Source organism: Musca domestica, unplaced genomic scaffold, assembly GCF_030504385.1.
Source record: "Musca domestica strain aabys unplaced genomic scaffold, Musca_domestica.polishedcontigs.V.1.1 39, whole genome shotgun sequence".
Lineage (NCBI taxonomy): Eukaryota > Metazoa > Arthropoda > Insecta > Diptera > Muscidae > Musca > Musca domestica.
The window spans coordinates 2,801,196-2,813,990 of NW_026712326.1; the positions used below are offsets into that span (position 1 = coordinate 2,801,196).

The 12,795-nt window shown below is 36.5% G+C and overlaps 3 protein-coding genes across 8 annotated transcripts in view; 1 reads left to right on the forward strand and 2 right to left on the reverse strand.

Annotated features, from left to right (window-relative positions):
* Positions 1–2,884, reverse strand: part of LOC101891914 (protein winged eye) — a 150,864-nt gene extending 147,980 nt beyond the window's left edge. For both annotated transcript variants that reach the window (XM_005178167.4, XM_020034949.2), the window contains exon 1: positions 918–2,884. The gene's annotated coding sequence lies outside the window, so the exon portion shown is untranslated. The remainder of the gene's footprint in view (positions 1–917) is intronic.
* Positions 2,885–4,382: 1,498 nt separating this feature from the next.
* LOC101891101 (E3 ubiquitin-protein ligase RNF220) lies at positions 4,383–9,187 on the reverse strand. The gene is made up of 2 exons (XM_005178161.4): positions 8,569–9,187; positions 4,383–8,456 (listed from the first exon to the last, which is right to left on the reverse strand). The coding sequence occupies exons 1-2, from the start codon at positions 8,986–8,988 to the stop codon at positions 7,485–7,487; spliced, it is 1,392 nt and encodes a 463-aa protein (XP_005178218.1). The 5' UTR covers positions 8,989–9,187; the 3' UTR covers positions 4,383–7,484.
* Positions 9,188–11,107: 1,920 nt separating this feature from the next.
* LOC101891271 (transmembrane protein 47) overlaps positions 11,108–12,795 on the forward strand; it is a 35,373-nt gene continuing 33,685 nt past the window's right edge. For 2 of the 5 annotated variants that reach the window (XM_020034946.2, XM_020034947.2), the window contains exon 1: positions 11,108–11,268. Coding sequence is in view for 1 of the 5 variants with exons in the window: in XM_011292051.3 (XP_011290353.1) it covers positions 11,802–12,106 (305 nt within the window). In the remaining 4 variants the exon portion in view is untranslated. Of the gene's footprint in view, positions 12,107–12,795 lie in introns of all 5 variants that reach the window. The other 3 variants (XM_011292051.3, XM_059126465.1, XM_059126467.1) reach the window with 3 other exon arrangements.

A 12,795-nucleotide genomic window follows, 5' to 3' on the forward strand; every position in this document is an offset into this window, starting at 1 on the left:
GGTGAAATACCCCTCTCCTCTCCCACCCACAAAACAGAGATTTAATGAAAAATTACATGGTTGAAAGGGTATTGTATTTCCTTTAAATGCATTCTCAGAGATCACCTAATACACTTACGGTAATGCTGCAATGACATTACGTTGCTCTTACTGTTCTCTAACTGATGTACAAAAAGGGCGGCAATGTTGCAAGAAAAAACGCAGCAAAGAAAGAAATTTTGTGATTATTAATTTGGAAATTGCAAATTAAAAGCACTGGCCAATATTATTTGAAGTTAAAAATGAAACAATTTAATTCACTGCACTAAATTAATGACATCACATATATTTTTCTGTTGTCTAACTGATGTTAAAAAGGCCGGCAATGTTGTAAGGAAAAGAAAATGACAGCAAATGGAAACCAAATTTCCTGATTCTTCTTTAAGTCGGAAATATTAAACACTGGGTAATATTATTTAAGTTTACAAATCCAACAATTAAATGCACTACACTAAAGTAATGACATCACATTACTCTTACAGATGACCAACTGCAACGAAAAAGGGGGCGGCAGGGTCCTAATTGGAAATGCATTGGAGGGAGTTTTTATTCGATGTTTCTGGAAATTACACACTAAACATTCGGCAACAATATGCACTTGTAACTCTATGTTTATGTGCACTACCTCTGCTTGAATTTTCGACACATTTTTAATTTAAAATCGACATTAACTTAAATCACTTTGTATTTTTTGTGAACATTTTGCAAATTTCGGAGCAACTCTAATAAAATTATTGGAGAAAAAATATCGCACCACTTGCATGCATTTAGATTCGGATTTTTTTTTCAATTAGTTTTTTACGTGGCAAAATTTTAGTTATAATAATTAATTCTGCCATGGTTTTTTTCGTATGTTTTGTCTCCTTTATAAAACCCACCTTTTTTGATTTTCACATACTTTTTTCACAAAAAAATCTTTTCACTTTTTTCCCTTTGCTTTGTTTTTCAACTTTTTTTCTTGAACATAAAATTTATTTATTTATCTGACGGATACAGGAAACCACACACAATTGCAAAAACCATACAGAAAAATTGCATTTCGTTAGAACTTTCTATAAAACTCCAAAAACGGACGTGGCGATGCTGGAGGGGGGTTTCTGCCCCTTTGTAAGCAGTTTCACATGTTTTCCCGTACTGCTGCTGACATACAATTTTTATTGAATTTTTCAACGCACAATTTTAAATGGAGATTCTTTGCATATAACATGACATAATTAATCAGTTGTTGTTGTTGCTTCTGTTGTATGGAACATTTAAAAACATTCTTTTTTTCACTTGTGGTTGTTTTTTTTTAATTAAAATTTATGGGTCATTTTTCACAATTTTATAGTTTAAAAAAGTTATTTGGAATTTTCGAGATGGCGTCGGGGCAATGGGGTTCTCTTGTTCTTCACGCCAGCACTACAAACGATTGGCGCGGCGACCGGCCAACTATTCGCTTACTTTCGAACCGATTGGATTTCTTCGTCTAACTGGCGCGCGGCTTTACAATTTGCTTTTGCACTTCCTTATGGATGCATTTCTTATGAAATTTTCTCACTTGTTGTTGTTGTGCATTTTTTTCCCCGTGCCTCAGAATCAACTTGTTTTTCTGCTTGTTATTTTCAACTCTTTTCTTTTATTCCTTTGGTAGGTTAGGTATTTCTTTTTTTGTTTATTTTATCTTTTCGAGGAACCCTTTTTTTCAACCGAACACGAAATAAACACAGATTCACACACACACAAACTCCTTTTTTCATTTGTATGCAGTGGAGCACAAACAAAAAGTATCGCGGGGGGAGAAACTTTAAGGATGATTCTTTTCTGGTTAAACTTTTATCTTTTTCTTTGCTTTTGTATTCTTCTTATTCTTGGCAAACCTTTTTTTCCAATTCCAACATTCAAAATTTCTTAGAATTCTTTGGAAATAAAAATCACAGATTCCTTATTTTTTTCGTTTCTTTTTTTTTTTTTTTGCTTTTTGACACACAGAACGTACAACAACAATGTTGTGTTGTGGCCCCTCAATCAGAGTAATTGAGTGTGGGAGAGGGGCATTAGGGAGGGCTGCAGTAGAGATACAACCTCACTCACTGACTATATGTTGCAAAATTGCGACGGCTTTGTTGTTTTAGCACAAACACGAAATCAAAAACTGAAACGACATGGCACACCAACTAAACGAGTCAGCCAGGCAGTCAGCGAGAGCGTGCGGCGACGGCGAACGGACATGTTTACGTTTAACAGTGTTTGTGCGCATCAAACACACAGAGGCAGCCGCCATACACAACACACACACACCAAAGACAACAAATGACAACGGCGGCAGCGACGTTATAGTTCACAACAACGCAAACGTTGGCGGCGACGTCAATGGGGAACAACAACAACGACAAAAATAAACAAGCAAACCACTTCAAAGCAAATCCCCACCAAATAAAAAAGTAACTTTTCAAGTTTTCACTTTTTTGTTTTAATCACTTTTTTCGTCGTCTCATCGACGACGACGATGTCACACACTTCGAGCAATACTCCACTCTATTCTTTCTTTTTGTTGTTTTCTTTTATTATTTGCTTGCAAGCCATCCAACTATTTATTCTTCCTTCTACGCCGCCATCACACAAAATTCATTCATTTTGATTATACGCACTACATGTTCGCTTTCAATTCTCTTCACATTGCGTCTTTCACTAGTTTTTATGTTATTTGTTTATTTCCATGTTTGTTTGAATGCATTTTTCTTGGATTTCATTTTCTTTTTCTTTTTTTCTTAATTCAAGGAGTATGGTTTTTCGTGGTAAATCTTGTATTATCCGTACCGTCGTGAGTTAGTTGTTGGTGTCTCTTATCGCTGTTTAATAGGGATGTATAGGTCGCTTGTGGGAATTAATGAATTATCGATTTGGTAATATCGAAATGTGGTAGAAATCGATTGATTTGTTTGTTTTTGAGCAATTGACATCTGTTTTACTTATTTTGCTTGTGTTTAGAGTATAAAAAATGATTAGTTTTGAATTAAACATCAACTAAAACTAAAAATTTTGCCCTTTTGTGTATTTATATTTAATTTTTATAGAACTTGAGCTATAAAACCCTGTTACTCATCTACTTAGAATACCATGTCAACCGAGAAATCACATTGACGCCGTTAATTATGAAACTTTAAGTGGCGGTTGGAGTTACTCACAATTGAATTGATTAGGAGAAAATTTGATACATAAATTGTAAGTTAGTAATTAATTGGTTTAATTATTTATTTAATTACAAGTTTCTTATAGACATTTCAGCACCAACACCCTACATTTGGAGCTGAAGTACAAACCCGGCCTAGTAACCGCAGTGTTCGTTATTTTATGCACGTCTATGGCAAGTGTAAAACTCTTTTTGTTGCCTTCAACGACATATTTTTCCGCGCAAATCTAATCCTTTTATCTAATTTTAGTAAAGGAGTCAATGTAGAGGCTGTGGAAACTTTCCTTGACTCAGACAAAATTAGGAAATAACAGTAGGCCTACATCTTAGACCGATGGGTAGAAAAAGCTTTTGACGAGCTTGTTTTGATTTGTTAAAAAGGATGAAGCAATTTCCAACTTTAACACAATTAAAAGATAATTTAAGGAATAGTGTTATCGTTATTGGTAAACATCTGTTTAGATTTTGATATAACTTCCTCCGATTTCAGATTTATTTTATACAGGGTGAGATAAAAAAACTGCAACAAAGTCAAACCCCATAATTTTTACATTTTTTTATTTTAATGAATGAAAGCTTCCACTATCAATGACATTTGCTACAAGTTGTTGTATGCACCTTAAGAATATATCTGTAGGATTTGGTTAAACTTGGTTCCGATTTGAGGTAAGCCCCCATACTCAACCTATCCATTCCATTTCTTGAACAGGAGGTAAATTGGTAAATTCTAATCAAAAATGTGTTCTATTCTGATTATAAAAGAAAAACACTTATTTAATATGGTATATCTTTATTTGTGTTCTTTATGTTTATTGTTGTTGTTTTCTTTTCTTGTTTTATTGTAACTGCACTGATGAAGTCTTAAAAGCTAAACACAATTTTTTTTTCATATATTTCTATAAAATACCTGTTTCTTTTTTTCTTGGTTTTCTTTTTTTTCATTTAAGTTTAGCCAAAAAATAGAAAAAAAAATATTTTAAAAGTAATTAAATCGAATAAAACTTAATCTACATTCTACAGAGAGTTTAAAAAAATGTGTGAGTATATCTCTAATGGGATATACATAGAGGCTTTGCAAATTAAAATGTACAATAAAATAATGGAATATGTATTGGACGATATTACAAGAGAAATAGGTAAGACGATAAATTAAACATAACAAATAAAACAAAAAAAAATAATAATGAAAGAATTTAAAGCAGCGTTTCTAGGTGTGATTCAAGTTTTCGGGGTTCAAATCGTAAGAGAAGAAAAGAAAACAATTTTATGGTAGTCGGAGAAGTACCCCGCCTCAAAATCAAATTTGTTCACAATGAAGTAGTAACCCCAAATATTAGATGGAAAGCCATAAAATTTAAATTTTAAAATGAAATAATTCGTAATTTAAATTGAATAGTTGAAAAAGTATTTAAAATTAAATATTATAATTTTAAAACCGAATTTTGGAAATGAAATTCGCGAATTGGAATTAAAATGTTTCGAGGTTTCGAATTACATTTGATTAGTCTCAAAGACTTTCGAATATGAGGAGGTATAAAAAGAGATTTATAGGACATAACCTCCAAATTTGTAAACGCAAAATTAATCCTAATTCTATCCCTAACGTAGAAACTGCGAAACATAAAAACTGACTGTGGTGGCGAGTTATAAAAATTCAAAAATTCGTAAAAAAAACGCTTCTCAATTTCTAACATGTGTTCATTATGTCGAAAAAAACTGACTGCTGATTATCAGTGGTACTTGAAGTGACCTCAATTTGCTTAATTTCGATCCTGATATTCTAGCCTCTGAATTTTGTGTTTCAATTTAAATAATGGAAAAATGTCCAATGACTGCAATTCAAGGCATCGCCCACTTTATATTCTAAAGATGACCAAATGATATTTCATGAAAAATTGATCGAATCGACGGTTACGTGTCCACTTAGTTAGATTTCGAACCGATTTGTGGAGTTATACCAATAGAGACAAGGTAGTGTTTTCAGACGGCCTTAAAATTAATAAAGGCGATCGGGATTTATAGTTAGGATCATTCAAAATATTGGTATGTGCAAAATTTGAAGAAAATCGAAAAATTTTATCCACTTTTATGCGAAATCATAATTTCCGATAAATTACATATTCATATCAGATTCCTTGTTAAGAGAAATATTTAAATATAGCAAGAATATCAAATGATATATACCCTCTCCAGCCATATGACTGAGGGTATAATTACTGTCTGCCTATGTCTGTGTACAATTTTGTTTCTAACTCGCCTACCTGGAACTCGTGACCTTGATCCACTTCTCCAAATGTCTTAAATGGGCGGATCACTAGGAAGCATCGTTAAAACTAAAATTAGCCGTTTCAACAAACAAAATTTCAGCTGTTGCATAAGAATGCAGGACGCGAGAGGTTGAAATCTCAAGGAGAAAAATAAACTCCCTTCGAACACTTAGTAGGTCTGATCAAAGAATCATGTTTGGCATACTGATTGGTCACTGCATTATAAGATATCTGACAGATATCTGGGACAACAGTGTTTCTGCCTACTGTAGGCTATGTGAAGGCCTGCTTACTATACTTCTTTTTTCTAAAACCTTTTGTCACTTTCTCGCTCCTACATCTCTCCTATCCTCAAATTTCAACTTTCTTCTTAGTTCGAGGCGGATCCAAGACGGTTGATGAGACTGTTAAACCAGCAAATACTATTACGTAGCATCAAAAAATCTCTCATCGAAGAAGCTGGAAGAAGATGTCAATTCGAAACCGGTTAGAAGGTATTTAATGCCATCTGGCCGCTAATCTCGGGGAGAAGAACAAACTCCCTTCTATCACCAACCTCCTAACTTTACTTCTGTCTATAATCTCCTTCTCGTTTCTACATTAATACACAATAGACCAAAGGTCTTCATCTTTCTCTGTAGCTGCACAACCTTAAATCAAACCAAACCGTATTGAATCTATGGTTTTGGTCCACTTCTACAAAAGTATTCTGGCGGATCGCTAGAAAATACCCTCTGAACGTTCAATTTCTTCCATCTTTGAGATCATTCCATTTGTTGCTATTGGGAAATTTGTGAGGATGTTATTGAATATTGTAGGTTATGAGTGGTTACAATTGAAGTCTTGACTAGCAGACGCTTTTTATCATTCCATTGTGGATCACTAGGACTTGATTCACCTCTCCAAAAGACTTTTTGCAGATCTCAAGGAAATGTCCTATAAACGTTAAAAATTTGAATTAGCCTTAGCAAGATGTAATATTCTTCCCTTGGGGACCATCCTCTCATCTCTTTGCCTGGGTCCTATGGGCTTTTATGACTTGATCATGAATATCTCGTGGCTGACATCCACCTGATAAACTGTAATTACATTCGATGCTAATTCTCTAAACCACTATAGCGACAAACTACTTATAGAAACCCAGGATGAATACAATATACCAGAAGACCCTCAGAAAAGTGTACAGTAATGCCCAGCGCAACTACATTATTCTACAAAAATGAAGGTGCCACAAGAACAACAAGGAGTTGATAAGCCAATATGAAATTGAAGGCTTTCTTAATCATCAAAGGAGTCGGTTTCAATCTCTCTTGAAGGCTTTGCAATCGTTTGTCCTCATATGGACAAAATTTGCCCAAGGCAAACATTCAGGGCTGCCACAACAACAGCAGGGAATTGATACGCCAATGTAGCATTGTGAGTTTCCTTTATCATCTTAAGAATCACAATCTGATGGCTTTGCAATGATTTGTCCTTACATGGGCAAATTTTTAATCCCATGCCTCATTAGAATTTGCCCAAGTTGACTAAACTGTTTTGTGCAAATTAGACTGTCCATTAACAACAGGGAATTGATAAACCAATTTAGGACCGGGGGCTTCTTCAATCGCCAAAAGATTCACTTTCAATCTTGCGTGAAGTCTTTGGTATAGGTTGCCACATATGGGCAACTTTCATTTCCATAAATCAATATTGGCCCGGATACTATAGTTATTGACACATATTGAAGATCGAATAACTGGCCTTAGATAATCGACACAAATCTATTTTTATTTCGGCTTTCTGGTCAATGCTTTCCGTAAGAGTTCTAATTCCTTTTTCAAAAGGAATATTGTACCATCCTTTAACTTTAACATAGGTTGTAACTCACATAGGTACTACTCCAACTACCATTAACTGAAATTTCAATCAATTTCAACCTTCAATGAACTTTAAATTTCTTCCGGAGATGACTAACCCCTGAACCCACACTGCATCTACAAATTTCGCTGTCATTTTCGAATCACTTACATATAGATACGTCTTAAATCTTTGGGTGTTGTAATTAGATTACACTGAGGACACAACTTACGGGCACCGAGCGAACGCAACCAACACTGTTCACAATGGACATGCCAACAGGCCACCGATATTGCCGGATTTCGATAGTCATCGAGGCATATGAGGCATTTATATTTACCCGGAATATACTGTTGTTCATAATGACGCAATTTGGCCTTTAATGAATCAATAATTTGTTGATATTGAGCAGGCGTTTTGGGTTCTTGGTCGTTCTTTAGCAAGTCGACGGCAGGCGATGATGCTGATGATGTGGCCGATGTCAAAGACGCCGTACTAAGTATTGATGGTGTGGTGCTTGTTATTGCCGTTGGCAGCAGATTATCTATACTTATGTCATTATTATTTTTCAATATAGCTGAGGAGGAATTCAAATGTTGTAAACTATCTGTGGTGGTTGTGTTTGTGGTTCGGGCCGTACATGTCTGGGAAGTACCCGCGGTAATCAAACGTCTCATATATGAGGTAACATCACTCTCATCTTCGTCCATAATGTGTGAGGGTATAACATCATTTTCGGCATACTGTGACGGGCCATAGATGTGTGTATCATCTTCATCGACATTGAGATCTTCTTCATCATCATCTGCTGCTGCTGACTGGCCATTTAGGCGATTACTGCTGCCACCAGCACTACTGCCATTGGTTATGGTTTGACCTATGCCGATGGCAGCGTAGCCACCTTGTAGTAGACTTGAGACACGTATACGTTTCTGGCCAGCCCATTCATATTCTTCATATTCCTCGCCGGTGGGATCGTCTTCGTTACTGGAATGATCATCACTATTGCTGCGGCCATTTGCTGTGCGATTACTGCGACGCAAACACTCTTCGGCATGTTGTTGTATTTCATCTTGGGGAAAGCTTACATTACACACAGGGCATGGATGTTCGGGCAGAACAGGACGTTTGCGGTTACGCTAAAAGAAAGACAATAGGTTATTTTCGTTTCTTTTTCGTTCAGCTATTCTAAACTACATCCGGCTAGAAAGAAGCCTTATAAGAAGCCCATTTGCATGATATTCTACTCACCCTCATGCGTGATTGGCGATTCCTTTGGACCCTTTGGAATACTGACCAAGGTTTACGTCTTTCACTGGTTGTTGTCGTTCCACCATCATTACCACTGGATGTGGTACTCTCCTCATCACGATCAAACAGTTCCTCACTGGCAGCACGCAATGCCACCATTGTTGTTCTTGTTGTTATCGGTAGCGTCTGTTTAAGACGTTGCATCTCCTCGTTGACATGACCAGCCACTTCATGGGGCAGTAATTTCTTATCACAATTTGGACATTCTATGTGTCCACCACCACCACCATTTTCTGGCGCCAGCAGGGATATCGTTGTTGAAGATGATGATGATGGTATCGATGCATTGGTTGTTGTTGTTGCAGCTGGCGTTGTAGTTGTTGTTGTGATTAAATCTCTAGGCGTTTGTGCAGCAGCCATGGATGGACTCGATTGGAATTCTTACAAATCCATGTGACAAGAATTAAATAATTAACACAATTCTTAACTGCAACTTTAAGTTTTGCAGATTTTATCTTATATTTAACAATATTTATTTGATTGTTTAGATTTTTTGTGATTCTTTCAGTCGGTTGCTGTTAGGGATACATAGGCCGTAAGTCGACTTTTGATTAATCGATTGCTGGGACTTTTGGTGTTGACGACTCGAAAGTGGGATACACACTGTCACTCAAAATTGTCTGTTTTACGCAACAATCGATAGTTGCGTGTTTAATGGAGAGTTTGTTTTTACTTCATAGCGGATTTATACTATTAAAGATTAGATGGATTGTTCTTGTGTCTTGGATACAAGGGGATATAAATGTCGCTCAGCTATTAAATCTATGGTCTATTCCAGAACTGCAAGAATGTAAAAGTTTTTACTACGATAACCGATTTTCCCTTTATGATATCGGAGAAATTTGGCAAAACTAGTAGATTCTCGCAGGTTCTGGAACAGACCAATAATTTTCACCGAATTCGCCTCTCAATAAGTTGTTTCTTACACGTGCTGTGTAAGCCAAACTCTTGCATTTTGGCTGATCTTTACACCAAAGTCACCTGTGCAAGCTACAACAATATGCGACAAGATAAAAAGTGGAAACAAGTTAAGGCGCTAGCCGGCAGCACTTGAGAACCCTGTGGTCAGTTATGTGGCTACAGTGTGGTCACGCCATGGTAGAAGAATATAGGTAGACGCGTCGACGCAGCTGCTGGGACAATGAACTGTCAAACCAATTTTGTAATTGAAAATGTTGAATGAAAAATTATTTAAATTTGTAAAAATTGTTGAAAAACGCAAATTATAATAGCCTCCGAATGACGTAGTATAAGAAAACATATAAAAATCTACCTATATTGGAATAAACATTTAAATTTTTTTGACATATCAATGCTCCCAAGCGTTGATGCATCTACCTGTATTCTTCTGCCATGGGTCACGCAGTGGAAGAATATCCATACCTGTCAGAATGTTGCCCTGAGAAGTGCGACAGTGTGCGTCCTCATGACACCAGTGGATCATCTACATGAGGAGGAGAAAGTCCTTCCCTTACGTGACATAATCATATGCTTTAGTTGCAGTACCTGCTTGGGTGTTACCCTGAGAGTCGTCCCAACCATCATATGGTGGATACAACTTCCCCACCCAGGCGTGTCAGGAAGAACATATATGATCTAGAGTGGGAGTTCCAACGCTATAAGAGAGAACCTCTAGATCAAGAAGCCTATCAGACTGATCTGAGTGGCATTCTTACCGATGCCGTCGCAGATGCAATTACCGGACGAATGCCGTCCTCGGAGTCCACCCTCCATACATTGCAGCTGAAGAACGCCAGCAAATGAGAATAGTTTCGGCGGAGTTACGTTCAGGATGGTGCAGTCGTCCCAATTGGTATTGGGCACGAATTGACGAAGATGTGCGTCACGTCTGCACGGCTAGCTTTTTCGAAAACGAAAAAAGGAGCGTAGGGCCAAAATCAAACTAATTCAACCTAAAACACCCTTTCTGGTCTACAAAGAAGCAAGTCGATGACTTAAGCCAGTCAATAAAGCGTTTTATGTATTCTCACCATAACTTGTATTCATTGTACCATGGGTACTCGCAAGCCTGAACTCTTCTATCATTGATCTTTTATCCTTTCTCCATTCCAATTTGCCACATAACTCCGACCATTAATTAAACAACAATTCTAGTAATCTTATTTGACAGATGTAGGTACATAAGCAGCCTGAAGTCTTCGCATGACATATTTTGTGACATATCATTAAGGGATGCTAAAACCGCATTCGAATCCTGCTGTCGTTTTTCCTTATAATTTGACAATAATATGCCTAGTCATGATGTCAAGCTTTATTATGTACCCACTCCTTTAATTGTCATCCCAAGTAACTTCCAATTTGTATGTTGAAAGTTTTGAACTTGTTTTTTCCATACGCAAAACGTATTTGTCATGAATACATTCGCACGCATACGCCACGCATTAGGTGGAGCGCTCATATTACAACTGCTCTCAGAATAGATCTATGGAAACCTAGTTTCGTCAAATTTTCCTTCAATTTTTTAGTTACAAGAAAGAAAAGAGAGACAACAGAACAGATACGAAACGGACGGGAAAAATTGAATGTGAATTTGTTGTTCGCTTTCCATATACAATTTATAATTTTTCATCATTTTTTCTTTTCGATAATTTCCGTTAATTTCTCTCGTGTGGGTGCAATGTAAGAAGACAACAACGACGACGACGACAACAACTTCGACTACCAAACATAAATCCCGAAAAAATTAATAACACAAATATTTCAAGCGAAAGTTATTGAAAAGTGAATCGAAATTAAGAGAAAAATATATAAAATAATTAGAACAAGTTGACGCCATTTTGGCCAAAAAAGAAGAAGAGAAGGAAAATATAACAACAACAACATATAGGCAAAGTTAGCAAAAAAAAGTTTATATTAGAAGAAGAGCAGCAATAATAATTGTGCGTGCCACAGTTTTGTATATATGCGCATTTGTGTGAGTGTGTGTGATTGGGTTTGTGTTGTGTGGTGTGGGCAAAAGGAAAATTGCAAAATATTTTTCTATTTTTAATACCAACCGTGTTTGTTGTGTTTTTAACAAAAAGTAAAACCAAAAAAAATATTGAATGAAAATCTAGCCAGAAAATCTAGCCAGTTGAAACCACGAAGGATTGGAAAAAAGAAGAAGAAAAACAACAACGACCACGACGAGCGAGTATACAGCACAACAAACAATGGCTAAGGTTTACGAAAAATCCATTTCTCAGCTTAGCAACAATTCGTCGTCGCTACAGCCACAACAGCATCTTTTGGTAGCTCAACTTTTACAGCAGCAACAGCAACAACAACAGCAGCAGCAACAACACCCAAACGGTTTGCAACAACAACAGTCCTTGTTGAGCAATGGAAGCCGTGTCAATTTGAATCTTAGCAACAATGCCAATATCATTGGTGGCATGAGTTCATTCGATGATGATTCGCTGCCCGATTATTCAGAATTCGATTCAGAATCGGTAACATTGGACTATTTCAAGGAAAGGTAGGCTTTATATGTCCTTGCGACGTAGTCTTTTGTTCGCCTGCCTGACTGCCTGCGTGTGCCTGCCTGTCTGTCTGTTCGTCCAGTTTGTTCAAGTCCCAATAATATAAATGGGGAGATATAACTTGGAGCAGAACGACAACAACAACATGAACTCATCAAATTTTTGCAGTTGTTTTTATTGTTTCGTTCGCTCATTTCGTTTACTTTTGTTTTGTTTATTTTGTGTGTGTATGCCTTGTTTTTAAAGTTTTCTTCTTTTTATACTGAACCATTGTGTACAATGAAAAATATGCTGCTGCTTTCCTGTGAAGTTTATTTTACTTTGTTTACATGCTGCTTCATTGTTTTCATTTCTTGAGCGAGAGACGACATTGATTCTCAGATTTCTAGCAAAGACAGCAGCAACAACAACAACACCATAAACTGATATCTTAATAATCATCGGCCATCATCATTATCATCAACATTGCTGCGCTATCATTTATTTTGTGTCATGTCCCTTTTTTGTTTGTTCAATGCCGCCCAGCCCATTTGCCCGCTTTTTTTTTTGTTTCCTCTCAGTTTGTTTTTTTTTTTTGTTTGTTTCGTTTCACTGTTCTTGTTTGTTGTGCATTTCTCAACGACGACCCCCTTTTTCGATAACAAGTGTGTGCGTGTGTGATTGAGTTTGTTGTGTATATTTTTTT

Coding starts and splice junctions, on each gene's coding strand:
- LOC101891101 (XM_005178161.4), bottom strand. CDS start 8,988: ATGGCTGCTGCACAAACGCCTAGAGATTTAATCACAACAACAACTACA. Junction 8,457..8,568: donor ATCGCCAATCACGCATGAGG/GTGAGTAGAATA, acceptor TCTTTCTTTTAG/CGTAACCGCAAACGTCCTGT.